Source organism: Xiphophorus hellerii, chromosome 12 (assembly GCF_003331165.1).
Source record: "Xiphophorus hellerii strain 12219 chromosome 12, Xiphophorus_hellerii-4.1, whole genome shotgun sequence".
Classification (NCBI taxonomy): domain Eukaryota; kingdom Metazoa; phylum Chordata; class Actinopteri; order Cyprinodontiformes; family Poeciliidae; genus Xiphophorus; species Xiphophorus hellerii.
Genome location: NC_045683.1, coordinates 10,456,800 through 10,475,265, shown reverse-complemented (window position 1 = coordinate 10,475,265; position 18,466 = coordinate 10,456,800). Strand labels below are relative to the sequence as shown.

At 36.8% G+C, this 18,466-nt stretch overlaps 2 protein-coding genes across 4 annotated transcripts in view; both read right to left on the bottom strand.

Moving 5' to 3' along the window:
- Positions 1-1,912: 1,912 nt before the first annotated feature.
- On the bottom strand, positions 1,913-12,494 carry LOC116730428 (creatine kinase U-type, mitochondrial-like). 2 transcript variants are annotated; one of them, XM_032579668.1, is made up of 10 exons: positions 12,293-12,494; positions 10,225-10,386; positions 9,762-9,960; positions 9,578-9,673; positions 8,625-8,846; positions 8,445-8,530; positions 3,916-4,039; positions 3,624-3,758; positions 3,020-3,145; positions 2,073-2,189 (listed from the first exon to the last, which is right to left on the bottom strand). In XM_032579668.1, the coding sequence occupies exons 2-10, from the start codon at positions 10,362-10,364 to the stop codon at positions 2,073-2,075; spliced, it is 1,245 nt and encodes a 414-aa protein (XP_032435559.1). In that variant the 5' UTR covers positions 10,365-10,386; positions 12,293-12,494. The 2 variants fall into 2 exon arrangements, with proteins under 2 accessions (XP_032435560.1, XP_032435559.1); XM_032579669.1 differs by lacking the exon at positions 12,293-12,494 and having other exon boundaries at positions 1,913-2,189; positions 10,225-10,364.
- Positions 12,495-15,119: 2,625 nt separating this feature from the next.
- Positions 15,120-18,466, bottom strand: part of rasgrf2b (Ras protein-specific guanine nucleotide-releasing factor 2b) — a 57,020-nt gene continuing 53,673 nt past the window's right edge. For both annotated transcript variants that reach the window (XM_032579591.1, XM_032579592.1), the window contains one exon: positions 15,120-17,135. In XM_032579591.1, coding sequence (XP_032435482.1) covers positions 17,043-17,135 — 93 coding nt within the window. In that variant the 3' untranslated portion in view covers positions 15,120-17,042. The remainder of the gene's footprint in view (positions 17,136-18,466) is intronic.

Sequence of the window (18,466 nt, the reverse complement as noted above, 5' to 3'; positions counted from 1 at the left end):
GAGCGACCAGCTGTGGTCTGTGGATCCTAGTTGGCTGCAAGGCTACTCAGCCTGACTAATTCGTAGTCTCAAGTGGGGCATGACTTCTGGGTGAAGGTCGTCAGCAGCCAGACGAGTCTAATTAGATTTTCTATAGATTCTGTTCACGTTAAGACTCTGCAGGTTTTTTAATCTCTGAATCTGCTGGATGGAAAGCTGGTTAACCTCTCAGAGTAGGGAGCTGGTTGGAAGGCTCTTAGGATGTCAGACAATGAAACTTGAAATTCCCAGTGATTCCAGGAACATCCTGATATTCCAGGTGAATCAGTGGATGTATTAAAACTGTAACATTTTAAAGTATAGAATATGAAACAATTCAAAATGGCCAATCCAGTAAGCGTTATATTAAAGGTTACTAATGATAATAATAATAATAATAATCACCAGGTTAGTGCAGAGAACTATGAAGTGGACTTCGTGCTCTTCTGTGTGTTTTTATGATGTCAGTGTGCATGGTGATGCATCTTCAGGGAATCTGCAATACTTTATGTATGCCTTTATTTCTTAAGGATGATCATCCTGCACTGCTCAATTACTTCATGAACAAAACATTTTTAAAGGGATGTCACAGTAAAAACATTTTTTTTAATGATTTTAATTATTGATCTTTCATTGGTGCCAGTCATTTACTCAACAGGTGATGATGCTGTGAGTAAATGAAGTAACCATGCCAGCAAATGGGTAAAAGAGAAAAAAAAAATTATGCTGATCGTTTTTTAGTCAATAGCAAACTTCTTTCACAGTACAAGCAGACTAAAAGTTAAGCCATTTTTATCAGTAAAGTCTTTTCATGGACAGGACATCAAATTGAATCTTCTATTAAATGTATTATGGCATCATCTAGGCTCATTGCAGCAATGATTCCTAATACACTAATTTTTGTTAGCCGTTTGCTTTGGCTCTCTAATAGCATTAATAGATCTACTGTGCGTCATTAATCTGCTGCCAGAAAAAGAAGACAGATTCAGAAATGCTGTTTTACCAGCAGGGTATCAAAGGACTGTTTTCTTAAGAAATTAAAACATTAATTTATCTTGGCATGGTGCCTTTATTCATTAAGCAATATCCTCCTTGGTCTTCCGTCGTAAGCCTGTAAACAATATAAAGCAGGAACTGAGTGGTATTATTAGTCTACCTCTGTTGGATCTGTCTTCTGTTTCTCCGTCAGTTAATGAGCTTGGCCTTTTACTCCCGGATTAAACGTATTGCGGAGGTGAGGGCTGAATGCCAGGGCAGCCACATGCTCCCCAGGACCAATAATGGTCTGACTAATACTTTCTTTTTTTGCTCAAAGAGGGACCTATAGGCAAACTGCTCGAAGTTGACCAAAATGGACAGCCTATACTCTGTTCTTTAAATAAAATAGGTATGAAAATAAATCAGTCCACTTCGATAAATTATTCAAATAATCCCATGTTATTTACATACAACTCTGGAAACAATTAAGATACCACTTAAAATAATCTGTTTTCCTGATTTTAATTTCTACAGGTATAGGTTTGATTAAAATAAACGTTGTTCTTTTATACTATGAACTACTGACAACATGCCTCTGAAATTTCAAGCAAAAATTTAGTTTTTATTTGCAGAAAAAGAGAAATGGTCAAAATAACAAAAAGGATGCAGTGCTTTTAGACCTGAACTAATACCAAGAAAACAAGTTCATATTCATTAAGAAACAACAATACTACTGTTTTAACTCAGGAAGAGTTCAGAAATCAATATTTGGGGAATAACCAGGAGGTTTTCAAAGGGGTTCAGTACAGTGGACTCTTCAGTTTTTCTGTTTCTCTGGTGGGAGAAACAGAAATTATTTGAGGGTTATCCAACCCACATTTATAAAGCAAAAGCAGACATAACAATTCTGTTAATTTTAAATATTTTATTTTATTTTTTATCAGGATCCATGTACATGTAGCAGCTGTATTGTGCATGAAAGTTAGAACAGAGTTTATACATGTCATGAATATCAGAAGATTAAATAATGAGCCACTGAAGCAAATGTTCTTCCTCAATGCCAACGGAAGAAACGTTTACCTCTTGAACTGAGCGATTGGGGAAGGGATCTTGATGTCCTGACCCCTCTCAAGCCTCTTCTCACACTCAATGAGATAGTTGACACCATCAATCACTAATTGTACCAGCTCAACCTGCAGAGGAATCACAGAGAGGATCCTCAGAAGGTGTTTTATCCACAAAAGCTGTAAGTTGCAAGGATTATTTTTACATTAATTGTAATACAGATGTTTGGTATGAAGTTCATGACTATGTGGATTTAATTTACTTTTTCAGCAACATTTCCTCATCAGGATTAATAATAAAAAGAAGTGACATTGGGCTTTTTGTAATGTAATTTCTAGTACATTGCTGTTTAGACCTTTACAAATGTTACTGCTCTCTATTAAACTATCTTTAAGTGTAGAGTCTGCATCGTCTGCAAAATACTAAAATGCAAGAAATCATGTTTCATGTGCACTCTGTCATAAACTAGACAGGCTTCTTCCACCATGAGTGGAAAATACTTGGTATACTGTATACTATAAACCACTTTGGACATAAGTATAGCAGGTTCTTCAATAAGGAGTTAGGGGAATATTACATTTGCAGTCTTTTGTTCTCTCAAATCAGACTTCCTCTGTGTTTTCTGAGGTAGGCCAGTAGAGATAGGCCTGACCTTATGCATGTATTGGTTTTTCTAGCATTTAATCAGTAAAGTCTGGTGCCACACAGTCTATTTGGAGACCTTGTATGACCGACTGAGCAAAGGAAAAAGCAGTCTATAACCTCACGTAACACTTCCCTGCCAGGATTAGAGCTTAAGAACCAGCAGGTAGGGTTATTCCCAGTCCACACCTGCTGTGGTCCGTATATCTGTTCTCCTCAGTCAGACTCTGCCACTCTCTGCCTGCTGTTCAACTTTATTTTTACTATTTAGCCTTTTTTTCCACTCACCACCACCTCCCTCCACTCCCTTGTTTACCTCTGACTTGCCCAGACGGTCGAGGTTAGAGATGTCAAAGGTGTCTCCGGTGGCAGCCGTGTCCACTCCTCCTGTGCCTCGCTTCTGTAGTCTCAGGTTCTCCAGGATCTTTTTAAAGCGGGGATCCTGATTTAAACCAGCACAAAATCAAAATATCAGACAGTTTAAGAAAATGTATGAAAATGTGTTGTTAGAAACATAATGGATAAGCCTGTTCATCACAAATGCAGTGAGATGGCGATGATAGGGAAGTCACGTATGTAAAGAGAAATGTGTATGTATGTGTGTTCATATGGCTGTATATAATTAGTCTTTGTTCAACAAAGGGGTGAGGTACAATAGGCTATGCTTCTACTCACTTCTTTTTGATTATTCAAGCTATTTTTCCTGGGTTATGATGTTTTATAGTTATTGTGCTTCCTTTAATTTTGATTTGCTATTGTGAGATGCATGTTATTATGCAACAAGTGGGAAGCTAGGTATTTTTTGCATATTCAAAATAAATAAGCAAAAACAGAAATAATCTTTAGGCACTAAAGCAATGGAAAATGGGGAAGAATAAGAGAATAAGCCATTGCATTTGCTTGTGTAATTCTTGTCTAACCTTGCTGAGCAACGGCAGGCGAATATGCACTCCAGCCCTGAGCCCCGTGCCCAGGTTAGAGGGGCAGGTCAGGATGTATCCCATACGTTCGTTCCACATGAACTCCCACCCTCTTTCTTGAATAAGATGCTCCACCTAAATGTTACAAAAATAAATTAACAAAATTTAGTAATAAGTCTTCAGAAAATTAGGAATTTGACACTAACAGATTTTTTTTTTTTTATAAAACAGGTGTTATGTTTAAAAATATGCTGTGACACTCAAGTAAAAATACTTAAATCTGTTGTCAGACCTTTTTGAGACCTCTGCAGAACCTCTCAAACACTCGCTTCATATTTCCTCCCTTCTCCATGGATATGACCCTGGTGTGGTCCTCCTCATTAATCCAGATCAAGAAGTTCTTCTCATTGTTGTGCCTGAACCAAACATGAAATATTTCAATATAAATATTAAGTCATGTAAAAATTCAGTCACGTTGAGTTAAACAAATTGCCTTTCATTCAAATTCAAATCATGCTTAAAATCAAGAAAGCTCCTGAGGTTGAGCTGCACTGTAACAAATGGCTGTAAAACCTACAGCATGAAAATACAGTAAGGTGGCTGGGTTTTGAAAATACAGCTCTTTACTGTGATCTGAAATGCGTATGGAAAGTATATGGGACGTGATTGGACCGCTGGATAACGTGCGGAAATTTACAGCTGTACTGTAAATTTTTAATGTTCAGTTGCATTGTGGGGTTTTTACCGGCTGGAGGCGAAAGTTCACAGGCCAGAGGGTGGGCCAACAATGATTTAAACTGGGTAAGTACTTTTTAAAAAACATTATATTGCAGTTTTGTGTACGAAAATATATATTTATGTGGCTATATGGAGCTACTCTCGCTTGTTTGCTAAAGCTAACTTCGGTTATCTCTCAGCTAGCATTATGTGCAACACAAGTGCTTTTTAGTTCAGTTCACCTAGAATATGCAGATGGCTATATTCTGGTCTTTTTGCGGAAGTTGTTTGCGGATAGGATGCCTCAACTGTTTGTTGTTTTTTTATTTCTCTCGCACATAGGACTGTCAACGTTAACGTGTTAGCACACGCAATTAACCTGAACATTTTAAGGCGTTAATATCACATAACGCAGATTAATTGAATCATCTATTTTGAAATCAGAGCCTCTCTCCCGCGGAGGGTTATCTAGTTCACAGCAGCACGTTACACACGGGGAGCTACGAAAAACGAAATACTTTTTCCTGCGACAGCAGACAGCAACTAGAGTTGAACAGTTTCATCTTTCTTGTGTTGGGTCTTTAGCCAACGTTGTGCACATCTAGTTTACTAGCCCGCAATTTCACGTACACGAATTACACCGGTCTTCGCTGGCTGGATGAGGACAATATAGTGCTGCCTCATCACAGGAAATGAATGTAGAGGAACATTTCTAAACCAACGTTTAAAACAAACTGAGTTTCTATAAACCTTCTTAAATATAAAAACCTGGAAAACTAAGAATCTTTAGACGTGGTTGGTTTGAGACAGCAAAACATTTTTTGAGAATGTGCATGTTTGATATGGGCTTCATGGTATCATAAAAGGGTGGGGCATCCAAGAACTAGAAATTGAAATAGATCTTATCGATCAGTTGGCTCCTGAACAAGTTTGGTACCACTTGTATGCATGTGTAGTGGAGTAAATTTCTCTTGGTTCCTATTGAGTATGGGAGACTACAGATGTACAAATGCAAGATAATTACTTGGATTTTAAATTGTTGGCGTGCAGCAAGAGGGGTTTGCACAGCTGGGTGTATATTTATATTTCAAGCCTTCAAAGTTAGGCATAGTGATTAATTGTGATTAATCAACCAGTGTCAGATTCTGCTATGGGCAACGCGGGCAACCGCCCAGAGCGGCATCTTGTTGGTGACAAGACCAACCCCTCACCCTTCTCACCGCCCCAGATACGCCAGTTGTCTGTGTCTCACTGTAACATAGACATAGCGACATAGTGAGATATTGCCATCTCACTGTATCTGCCAATCATAGGTCTACAGATAGGCAGAGAAGGTAAAGAAGGTGTCTCTGTTTGCAAACATAGTATATGGATAGAGACAGAGGAATGTATCTGTCTGTAGAAATGTCTCTCTATACCTGAGTATTAAGTTAAAATTCTAACTAATATCACTGAACATTGTTATTTTTCAGAAAACAGCATCAAAGTGCACATGCGAGTCCAGCAGCGCCTTTTGCCACCTAGAGTATTTTTTCATAGGTGAGAACTATGAGAACTATTTCAGTAATGCCTTTACAAAACATATTTGGTAGTTCACAGGCATCTAATCTAAAAATGTAATATGTACTTAAAAAAACAAAAGAGTAATTTTAAACTGTCTCCCATCTGTTTCTAGGCTATTTATAGATCTCAACCCAGAGAGTGGAACAAAAGCTGCAAACGGAAAACCAACAGGACGACTTATGCAAAACACTAGGACAGCAGTGAACCCATGTGTCTCCATTCTCCTTCATGAACCAGCAGAACTTTTAAAATGGTAAAATTACACATTTACACACAATCAGTTCTCTTACTCCATCTTTCTCCCTGTCTGTCTTTTTCTCTGCTTGTCTTAAATGCAGTTTAATGTTCTGTCCTGTCCATTTCTAATAGACAGACAGGAGGATAGCTACAATGAAGGAAGGTCAGAGAGAGTCTGTCCACTAAATCTTTCCTTTTCATTCTATCTGTCTTTAACTGACATAAATGCAGTTTAATGTTCTGTCTATCTCATGTATTAAAACATGTTTTTCTTTATCTTCCAGCAACCCTTTGATTATTTATGGAGAAGTTCAGGACTGAGAGCAACTCAGAACTCATCCATGTTGGTTTTGTTTGGCTGTTCACTAAGTCTTAAACGTGCCCAAATGTTTAAGATGTACTGTTGGGGTTCCAATAAAGTTTTGAAAAATATGTAACCTCAATATTTGACATTGCTGGATCCCTTCCTTCCTTCAAAGGAAGAAAACGACAGACATTTAGAATTTTGACTGCAAGTTTTACATGAAAAGCTGGTAAAACATTGTTTTTACGACTATCGCATGCAGTTTGCTTGGAAATTTTGATGTTTGGGCACTTTTGTTTTAGTAAATTATTTCATTCATTGTATTCAATGTAATATTACTATGAGGGTAAATGTATCACAGTATTTTTCACTTTGGTTGCAATACTTTAACTTCTATGTAACCAGCAAATATTGCTTTTGCAAAATACTATATTTTGTTTTGCTTTAAATTGACAATAAAATAAAGCGATTTTAAAATATATATGTATATTTTTTTTAATTAGAAAAATATAATTTTTTTTTGAGAGTTTGGTAAATGAAGTTGCAAGTTCATATTTAAACTTTTAAAAGCTAGCAAAGTGTGCAATTTCATCAACTACTGTAAAATTACAACTTTTTGTAATTCTACTACAGGACTACTGTAATTTTATTATAAAAATGTGATGAAATCACAGTAACCATGTTATACAATTACTGTGCTATTTTAAAGAAATTATAGTAACACTAATCAAATTACAGTAAGATAGTAATAAAAATTACAGTAAAACTAATAAAATTACAGTAACTGGCTAGCAATCCTATTGCCAGTGAGTTACTGTAAATTCTACAGTGACTTTTTATACAGTGTGATGACAAACAAGGAAAAACTTACAAGAAGACTTTAAATCAGAAAATGGTTGTATGTAGATCATAAAACCATTTTCAGTGTATCACTGGTCTTTGTCTGGGTAAAAAGTGTCAGGATAAAACCCAATGGAGTCTCATCTAATCACACTTCTCTCTGTACATTATGATCTTATAATGTAAGTTCACATCAAATGTTGTGCGCCACATAAAAGGACACACATTGTTGTTTGTACATATTCTAATTGAGAAACCAGAGGGGAGGATGTACATAAGTGACTAAATTAAAAAAAAACAGTTCAGAACAAGTGCTTTAAGTATTTCAGATGCAAAGATTCAATGTACCAAATCTAGTACTTGTTCTTCCTATCATTTATGTGTGACCCTACATGTATTTTTCTCAGGCAGGATGGATCAAATTTGGTTTACAATATGGGCTTCTTGTATGGGGCCCACTAGGCCTGACTAAAAGTAACCCATAGGGGCAAAACTATTTCAGTATCCTGTGTAGATCATTCTGACACATTACTACTTTTTTCAAGGAAGACTCTACAGTCATACTTGTCTCTAGCCAAAATATTGTTTTATTATGCTAAAATTTCAAACAGGAATTAGATATGTTTTCAAAAGGGAAATAATTTTGCTAAATACTATGATGATTACAATGATTAGTACTTGTGTTATTGTATATTCTTATTCTAGAAATATTGTGACTGTCCATAGATTACATAATATGTCCTCCATTATTCGCCTTAATAGGTTCAAAGCAGAAAATTGCTGTGTAAAAACATGAACAGACTCACATGGTGTTCTAGACGTACACCATAAATTAAACAAATTATCTAAATAATAAACATATTAATTAGAGTGCCTAATTGTTGCTGGCTTATTTGTGAATCTAAGTGGGTCCTTTGCCACACATCTATTGTGAGCATAGCCAACTTAGTATCAGTCCATATGGGACCAACACTGAGATAAGACTAAATATATCAGATTGTCGTCTGTATTAACAAGTACAAAAAGTAAATACAATCCCTTTACAAAGCTAGAAGGTCACTAACTGAGTTTCTCAAATACTGATGCAGACTCCTCAGGCTTTACAGATACTCTGAGCTTAAAAGTGGAGTTTCCTCTACAGTCTATTGCTTTTTGCTTACCAGATACCACGAGCATCAGGCCAGTCTCTGGCCATTCCAGCTGCCGTGAGCAAAGGTGATACAGGTTTATCAAACAGGAAGTGCTCCTGTTTGGCCAGCGAAGAGACAGAATAATTGGCGGGGACATTAGACAGCATCAACAGCAGAAGAAAGAGCAGCGTTGCCCTGTTGGGTACTGACGTCGATAAGCTGCTGTTGCTCTCTCTCAGTCATCTCTCCCAGGCTGTAGTATCGGCCGGCCAGTTCTCCTTTCAGGCCAGAAAGGGCAGTGACAACCACACGCTCCACCTCGCGGCGCTCGGACCGTGTGCACGCAGGTGGGAGGCTCAGTCCGCGAATGCTGCGCCCGGTGCGCACACGGGATGACAACACGTAGCGCTCGTCGAACATTCCTGAGGTGACCTGAGAAAACAGAATTACACTGTACCGACCATGAAATTGCGCAAATTGTAATGACGAAAATAAGTTTGCATATTGGCAATATGCCAATAATAAATAAAAAAAAAAACTCATGATTTTCGCTAACAGGTTTTTAGCACTAGACTGAGGTGGTTTTTCAGCCATAACAAACCCGATGTGTTTCACAAAACCGTAATGGAAAAAAAAAATAATTCCGCATCACATGAGTCATGTGATCAGCAGCTGGACGTTGAAGGCGAAAACCACGAAGAAGACTACAGGAAGTAGCATGAGATAGAGGTGCGTGTTGGGTTTTTTTTTCTTCGTGTTTGTGGACAATGTGCATCTGGCTCCACCAGAAATCTCACAGCATCACACAGTTTATAAAAAGTTGTGTCATTCAAACGTGTTGAATCCATAGATCTTCTGTAAAATTGCCAAAATGGCGTTTACATTTGGCTCCCAAGTTTAAGGGGATTGTCACTTCAATGCCTGAATGAGATGCCAAAATCTTCCTGATGGCTGGTGGATGATGAGCCGGCTGAAATATGAATTTATCTCATGTAACTGTTTACATCTGTCTCTGACATGATTTTAAATGACTTATCACGTGAACAAGCTTATTCGCAGATTATTTTAATTTAATTTCTTATGGCAGTTGTGTTTTTTTGACAGTAGAATACAGACAAAGATTTGCACACATTTGTAATGTAAACACATTGTCTGTGTGTCACCTTGGAAGAATCCAGATCAGTGGGGTGCTTCATGGTACGAGGGTCATATCCATTGTGTCTATCCTTAATAACAGGATCAAAGAGCTCCGCAAACACCTGATTTAAAAAAAAAAAAACACTTGATCTTCACAAAACTTTTAAAATGATACTGAAAGCAAAGAATGGTTTGGATACAATGTCCAACCTCGTAGCTTTCTTCATCCCCAGCCACCATGCCCACAGTTTTAATGAAGGGGTGTCCAGGGTTGTCCACTCCAGTCTGGATGCACTGATCCACGGTCCAATTGTTGGGCGTTGCCTTGTCCCTCAGACGAGCATAAATGGTCGGGGTCATTGCTGCTGCCATGCAATTGTTGTGCTTCCTCAGGTCAGGGTAATCAGCACTGGAAATTAATTAGTAATTGATTAGGTGTAATTTTGAGAAAATACAGTTTCCTTGACTAAAAGAGCCAACGTAGAAAAGGCAAATGAAATAAGTAGTTCTTTGGAAAACATATAAATAAATGCTGTACAAAGAGGTTTACCTTTACCGTTAATTAGTCAGAGTCTCCAATATGTGCTAAAATGTGAGGCTGTAACTATCTAGTCCGCTAAATCTAATACTGCTTCGTTTTTGAAGGTTTAAAAAACACTTTCCAGAAATGCACCTTGGGGGATAGAACCTCCTCCTTTCAGCTGCAGCAGTGCTGTCATTGAGAAGAAATGCAGATGCCAAAGTGCCGGCTCCCATGGCCATCATCACTGCTGTGTTACGACCAGTTATCATACGGGTGAAAGAGTTCGCCATAGTTATTTGGTCAAGGTATTTCCTGGCAAAGAAATAAAAGGTCAGTGTGACGTTTTGCAAACTTTACAGCATAAAAGTTAAATTAAACTATCAATTAATAACATAAATTAAATGTTAGATCCTTGAGCAATTTTGAATCCATCCCAACTGCTTTAGATTAAATATCTGACTTGTTTGCTATAAATGTCAGGTGTAGTGTTTGCGTGTTCATTTGGTTGAACTGTGCACAAAGGTCACAGACAATGAGTAAGTAGATAATTGGAAACAGACTGTACACAGGTTGCTCAATTGACAACTGCAGTGTTTCTACAAAATTGTGTGTAAGTAAAAAAAAACCCACATAAAATATGCACAATAAGGCCAGTACATGTGGAACTGATGATTTTGTATTTTTTCCCAAACAAATAAAAAGTATAAATGATATTTACACGTCTAGTAAAAGTAGTAGCACATAAATTATATCACCAAAAGACTCTTATAATAACTGTTTAAAAGATAAAAATATTTGAGTTAAAATTTTAAATCAATGTTATTATGAATTATTTTTGTGTTTGAGTGGAAGATGTTAGTTTAATTTAATTTAGTTTCATTGACATATATCTTTTCAGGTGTGATAAAACTCCTAATTGCATTAGGCTATCAGATCTTTAGGTGGCAGATACACCTTCAGCCTGCATGATGAGATTATTCCTGAAGCAGACAGAAGCTCTCTGATTGGCCACCCTGAGAAAGTCTCCAGCTCAGCTGATCAGTTGGTTTGTGATTGGATACTGAAAGAGGAGCTGCTGTTTTAGAGTAAAACAAAATGAATAACAGAATAACACAACTGCAAAACGTGAAAGTTTGCAGCACGGTCGAAATTCTACTAACGTATTCACAGTTTTTGATATTGAGTAATGCCAAAGTGCTATCTTAGATTTGGAATCAGGCCTGCACACTGCAAGATCCGTTTTAACTTGCTGAGATGGCCAGCTACGCTTATGCAAGACAAGCCAGAAGAAAAGAAAGTGATACAGTGAGTGGACCGGTGAAGGTGGAGTTAAACAGTTACCAGATTGGATCAGAGAGAAAGGTGAACAGAACAAAAATATGAAGCTATGAACAAACAGTCAGGACAATTTTGGAAGCACAAAAAAGTAAATGAGCCGCAATTTAGTCACAGAGAAAACAGAAAACAAGTAAAGTAAAAAGACAAAGTGACTGAAGGCATATAGTGGGTCAGGGGTCAGCATAAAGTGGGGTAAAACTCACACGAAGGTCAGGAAATTAAGTAAAATGCCCCCCTTAAAGAGATTATAAAAAGGGGATTAGTTAGGATTCTCATCCCAGATTTGAAGGTTACATGAGGAGAGAAAAGTAAAGGGGTTAGGCACCAGTGCCCTGTGACCTTTGTTTAAATATTAAAAGGCAACATTACAGTCATTTACTTTTAAAACGATTAGTTGTAGAAATTTTTATGTTGAACCACATACAGAAAGTGTAAGTAACACAACTGGATGTTTGAGAAAGAATGCTTTTAAGACAATAGTAGCCAACAGATGGCTGACACTTGTGAACAGTAGGCAGCTTAAAAGACTCTAATACAATTGTCTGCTGTGTACGAATGGACAGTAAATGTTCATCCAATGAGCTACCTTTAGCTGAATGAAAGAGCGCAGTCATGTTGAGTGCTGTATAATATAAGAATATTAAGCTTTTATCTCAAATAGCCTGTAGATGACCACAGTTCATGAATAAATAAAGTTTAAATGATGATCCAATTTTATACTGTGCGTGTTTTAAAAGATAAAGTCAGGTTTTTCAGTTGTACTGTGAGACTTATGGACCTCTTCAAGAGAAAATGGATCCACTTTAGGCTACAAGACATAGGTGAGCACAGATTTCAGAAGCAAACAATCAAAAGTTTAATTACAAATCTCATCACTTACCTTTGCTCAGCTGAAAAGAAGAAGAGGTCCGGAGAGTTTCCTGGAGCTCAGTTCAGAGAGGCTTGATCTGCAAAGTGAGTGCAGCCTGAAGAATGTGAAGGGATCAGAAACGGACGAAGCTACCGGTCCAGGATTAGCCTCTGCCTGGCCATCAGACAGAAAATCCTCTTTTCTCCGTCACTCATAATGTCTGCGTTCTTGCTCTTATTCTAGTTACCTGCAACCTGAAAACTTGTGCTGTTTGTATAAACTAATTTCTCTTTTAGAATTCATTCTATTCATAATAAACTTTCATTTTTGCTTTCCAAAACAATTGATTTAGCAATTTAGTGTGATTAGACAATTATTGGGAATGCTTATTTAGTGGAAATATTCATTCTTTAATTGGCAAACACACAACCCTGAGGTGTTTAGGTTTTGTGTTAGTTTTCCAATCATTTCTTTGTTTATTTCTATCCATAAGGTCTTGTCATATTCAGTTCATTCTCTGTTGTTCATTGTTGTCACTAAGGTATTTCCATTTTGGAGTTAGTTCTTTCTTGTGTTGTGTTCGCTGTGTATTTTAGTTCATTCTCTTAGATCAGTGTTAGCTTTTTACCCCTTGGTTTATAGTTCGCTTTCTGTCTATTTCGACTAATTCTGTGTTTATTTTATGACCTTCTCTCAATCTTCCTGTTTTGCTCTCCTCCACAGCTGTTCCACTTTCTCCTGATTAAGCCTACCTGGATCCAGTGTTGTTCTCTGAGTTGATTTATAAACCCTTTGCTCGGCTGGAAATCACATTATGCAAACTCCAGATGCATGGGAAGGTGATGCTGGTCTTTTATTTACTTATAGCTGTTCGTCTTTGTAATCCATCACAACACAACACAAGCACAGCACAATGTGAGTATTGCAGTTTGCTCTTTGAACCGAGCTTCCCTGCTCTTATACTGAACAGATTATACATAGAAAGCTGAAGCTCCCTACTTTATCACTTGTAAAAAGTATTTTTTTAATGATTTTTCTTTTTCTTACTTGTCTGTTCTTGTTAATCCTGTCAGACGGTTTTCTACAGCACACACACATATCTATGTCCCTTTTCACACGGCAGTTACTGAAAGATTAAGACAGTAACTATTCAATATAAAGTCTTGCTTTAGGGAAATGATTCTGCTAAAAATGTTCAGAGGAAATAAGTCAAGGGGGATCAATTAAATGAATCATTGCTGCTTGCCATTTAGAGCTATTTTTCATATACCTCTAAGGAGTTCCCTAAGCTGTAAACTCCTCCGGTTTCTTTTTATAGTGTCTTTTCCAGTCAATTAAGTCAACAGGAGCTTGAAATAAAATTTATATAAGAGCTTTTTCTCCATTCATTTTGGAAGCAATTATTTCACTTTTTAAACCAAGAAAATTATTGAAGAGAAAAAAACGCAACAGAGTGGCAAAGCAAGATGTAAACTTGTTGAACGTAGCTGAACTGGGGGTTGTAAACTTAGTTTTCTTATACAGTCTTCAGAGATGCACATCAGTATTTGTGAAATTCAGCAAAGGGTTAGCTGTGAGTCTGCAGGTTGGGGTGCAAATGTCCAACTTGTTAACTCAATTTCTTCCAAAAGATCACCATGGATCAACTCTTTACCAGCATAAAAAACAAGTGCTTGTTTGTAGTTTTAAAAAGAAGTTAGTCCACTGAAAACATTATTGTGGCAACATGAGTTAGACTGTGGTTAATGAATTAGAACACAAGTGGATTTAATCAGAACCATGAACAGTTTGAATACATATTGTAATTTAATGAATTAGCTACTAATGCAGTAATAGCTTAAATGTGAATCTGCCTTAAATGAATTAAATATGCTAACATTTTGTGTAGCCTGCATGTTAGATTAATCAAATGGCCTCTCCAATGAACACGGATTGTTTTCTTCACACTTAAAGATGCAATGAGTTTTAAATGTCTTCACAGGGACTACAGTAAGTGTTTGTACAAAAAATGTATAACCACTTTTTATGCAAGATGTAACAAAATGATGTAATGTAAAATACATTTAAACAAAGCAAGAATATTACATATATATCTAGTAAAATTCAGGCATTTGATTTTTTTTTTTTTTTTTTACTTTTTGTAACCATGCCTTTCTTGGCATTATAATCCAGCTTGGCTCAAATATTTTGTGTTGTTCGGTGTTATGTGTGTCTGTCCACACATTATAGCAGAAGAAAAATTAGTTTTGATTTAAAGTTTGTCACATTTTAAAGCCAGAAAACATTAAATCTTGCTAGCGTTAGTATGCCACACAAATACATTGGACTCTGCTGTTCCATCATTCTACATCATTCTATCAATTTACTATCACATATTGATTATTAGGTGCTATCTCAAACCTCATAAACCACATAACTGGCTATTGGTTAAAACTAAAAATCATTTGCTCTCTTTAAATATCTCTTTACTGGAAAAGAGTAAGCTGTTCTCTTGGAAAGGTGAACAGGTGGCTGTTCATTTGCAAGACAAAAACAGGGTTAGCGTTCTTTCTTTCCCCAATGATCGTGGTGCTTTCTGTAAAAAATTGGGTGAAAACTAAAAAATTATCCTGGTTAAATATGTTCCTTCTTATTTAAATGTACATAATTTTGCCACTGGTGCCTTATTTTAAGATGTCTTCTGAGATTCAGTCCAACAATGTGAAATATGGAATAAATAATCTTTTAATCTCATATTCTGTTGCGCATAATTTGCTCCATGTGGCCTGAACATAGGACCAGTTTAAGGTAAAAGCTGGAGTAGCATTATTTGAATATAATCGAAGCTGCAATGCATTAAATTGAAAGAGAGAAAATGCATAAGGCATGTTGTATTTATTTTCCCTGCACCCACAAGTGAAAAATGTAAACAGATAAAGTAACACAAAAAAAAACCCACATAAATAATTACAACACAAATACAGCAAACTGCTTTTCTAACCCCTTGAGTGAAACAGACGTCCAGAACTACAGAGACACATTTTTAAATGAGAAAAAGCTTCAGCACATCACTGTGTAATAAAACAGGTTGTTTTGTGGCTGACAGCCCTGAGACTGGGCTTGACAAGAGACAAACATGCCAGATTTAATTGGACAAAATATTGTTTTTATATATTTTCTTAGCAGCTACACAGAACATTTTCATACAGAGAAGCAGCGGATGAAGGTAAAGGAGAAATCCAGTCAGACATGCACAGCATGCAGCTGTTGTGTGCATGCAACAATATTTATCATATCATCAATATGAAAAACAAAGTCTGATCATTCAAATGCTACTTTTTTTTTTCACTCTACAGAATACATAATTTGTGTAGGTTCATGAGATGCAAAACAACAATTCAATATAAATACCAAAACAAACTTAATTAACTGATTAAAATTAAATAAATGAAAAACAATAAAAATGTTATACACAGCATAACAATTTCGCACATATCTGAGGAGTCACTATATACAAAAAAAAATAAATATAGTTTAATGTACTAAATAAATTAAACTGTAAACAATGATCCCACCGTCAGTCAAGCAAAGCTACATCTCAGAGAGAGCTGCCCCTGCCTAAGATGCGGTCACTCAGAAAACACACATTCACACAGCTGACAGTTTGCAAAAGCCAAAACATTATAACTGCACACAGATGCTGCAAATGGTTTAGGCTGGCTGGGCTCGTTACAACAATTGAACAGTAGAGGGCGATGTTTGCTTATGTTTTCAATGTTGCATTCCCTATCTTTACACCAACATGCTACAGTACCATGGAGCATATGTTACCTATTTTCTGACAAGTTTTAACCTAAAATTAAAATCCATTTTAGATTATTTTTAGAGTACATTGAGGAGTTATATAAAGCTATGACTGGACAAATTGTCAAGTATGCAGAAGTTGACCTACACAAGTGGAAGGCACTGGAAAATATCTTAAATTTGTATCATTCATCTGGGCAATAAGTAAAAAAATAGCTTTTCATTTCTTACAGAAATCTGAGGCTGAACACAGATAAAAGATAATTGTAGGCTTAAATTTTTTCACGACGTGAAAATCTTCGGCAAGAAATATGAAATTTAATTTCAGTGTGTCATTTAACAATAGATTTGAGGAGAGCAGTAGATTTTAATCTACTAAGCTCACTGAGGATGCGTAATGCCAAATAAAGTCCTTCTGGTTGGAGTGCTGTATGCTGAGTTCAGAGGTCAGGTCAAAGGCCATTCAAACAGACACATCCTAAGATGAGATCATGCAGGTTTAATGTGGTGACTGTCATGACAGAAAGCGTTTTGTAAGAGGGATCTTTGTTCGGGGCGTTGCATGGAAATGCATAAGCAACAGAACACAAATCATCTAACAGAGACATAAGCTCAGACCTCTCTCTGTATCTCCACCTGTTTATGCTACATCTCTGTTATGTTCATCCACTTCTTTCTCTGCACTCTCAGGCTCTCTGAGGAAGAGTGATGTAATGTGCACCACACTCTGTACTAAGGAAACCGTCATGCTGTGCATCCGACCCGCATTCATCTTGGTCTTGTTGAAAACAATCGCTCAGACACCTTACCCATCTCTGTCCTCTTCTCATGCTACCTCATTATTCTGCAAAACAGCTAATTTTCCACAAGTTCTGTCTCGTTCCTTTCTACATTGCTCTGATGACTTTCTTCCAGTTTTCTCTTGATGAATTATTATCAGGGTGGGTGTTTCATCCTCAGAGGTTCGGTGGGTTCTCAATAGCTCCAAACAGATAATTCAGGCAGGCAGTCTGGGCTCGAGTTTTAGCGAGAGATCATACAGCGTGTCCTCATCCATGGTCAAAGTCTTATCCATAAGGTATTGAGTCACCTAAGCCAGAATGACAAATGAGACAAGAGTTTGTATCTTTTTTTTAGGGTTGTTGCTGCAGATGGTTAACATGCTGGAACGATTTTACAACAGAAAAATGACATCAGTGATTTGAATGGATTTTTGCAGGGATGTGTTTTGTTTTAAGTGTCTATAGTCTGTATATATGGTGTTGACCCATCTTCAAATTCTCTATATTTTGTTTTCAAGACATCAGACTTGGGGGCGATGCTTCTTCAAGCATTTAGTGTCAGATTCTCAACAGAGTGCCTCAAAAACAAAAACAGATGAATAATGAACAAAGGTTAGTTGTACAGAAGACCCACAGGACATAAAGTGTATCTGAAAGATATTTAGGGTAAAAAAAGAAAATATTGCAAACACCTGAAACAGGATGGGCCAGGTGTTCAGGGCTTCTGCAATAGCTCTTTGAGAACCACCAAATTGTTGTTAAACTAACATTTATTGGTGAAAATGTGTTTGAACACATCTGAACTTTTTTATAAATTAAACTAAATATTTTGATAAACGTGACAAAACTTCAAGTCCAAGCACCACAAAGCAACAAAAGTCTGGGATTAATATAAAGAATAGATGCAATAAAAAAGGCTGGTGATCAGATTCATCCCATTTTAGCAGATTCTGCTCAGGATACAAAAATCTTGCCTCTGTGCATTCAGTCAATCTTCCATACATTAGCACTCTGTGAAAGTTGTTATCTCTAATGTGTGCATCTTTGGTTAAACCCAATTTAGAACAAAGATGACTAAAACATGACTGGATTCTTGTTTACAAAATATAAAGAAATGAGGGATGACTCACTGTAATTTTCAAATGCTATAATCTGAATAAACACTCCTCTTAAAAGGTGATAGCCAGGATCAGCTACTAGCGACCAATATGCAAATAAATTATAGTCACAGCTGCTTACAGAGTATGTCCAATGTCTGCAGCAGGCTATCTAAACTCTGCCAAACAGGCTTATGCTTTTTTCTGGCTTATGCTGCAAAGCCAGGAACATTGTCTGCTCCTGTCATCCTTATGCATGACATGTGGCTCCTTGAGATTTAAAGGAGGGACTAAAATGTTATTCTACTCAGAGAATACTACCTATTCTGGCACCCAAATATGCACAACATATTTTGCACTTTTGTAAATACACCAACGTTTCTCGCTTTACTAAAACCCAACAAAGTTTTACTCTAATCAGAAATGGTTGGCTGCAGTGTTTTTGTTGCTCCATCTCTGGACAATACAGTTTACTTCCCCTAAGAAATATAAAATGTTGATCTTTCTATGTTCTCAAAATCTACAACAAATAGTAGCAGAAA

Bases quoted from the DNA above. Each gene is read 5' to 3' on its own strand.
- LOC116730428 (XM_032579668.1), bottom strand. From the start codon at position 10,364: ATGGCGAACTCTTTCACCCGTATGATAACTGGTCGTAACACAGCAGTG. The intron at 8,847-9,577 runs GTGACACACAGA...CTGTTTTCTCAG, and splicing joins CTGATCTGGATTCTTCCAAG to GTCACCTCAGGAATGTTCGA. The intron at 3,759-3,915 runs GTCTGACAACAG...TGTAACATTTAG, and splicing joins TCTGCAGAGGTCTCAAAAAG to GTGGAGCATCTTATTCAAGA.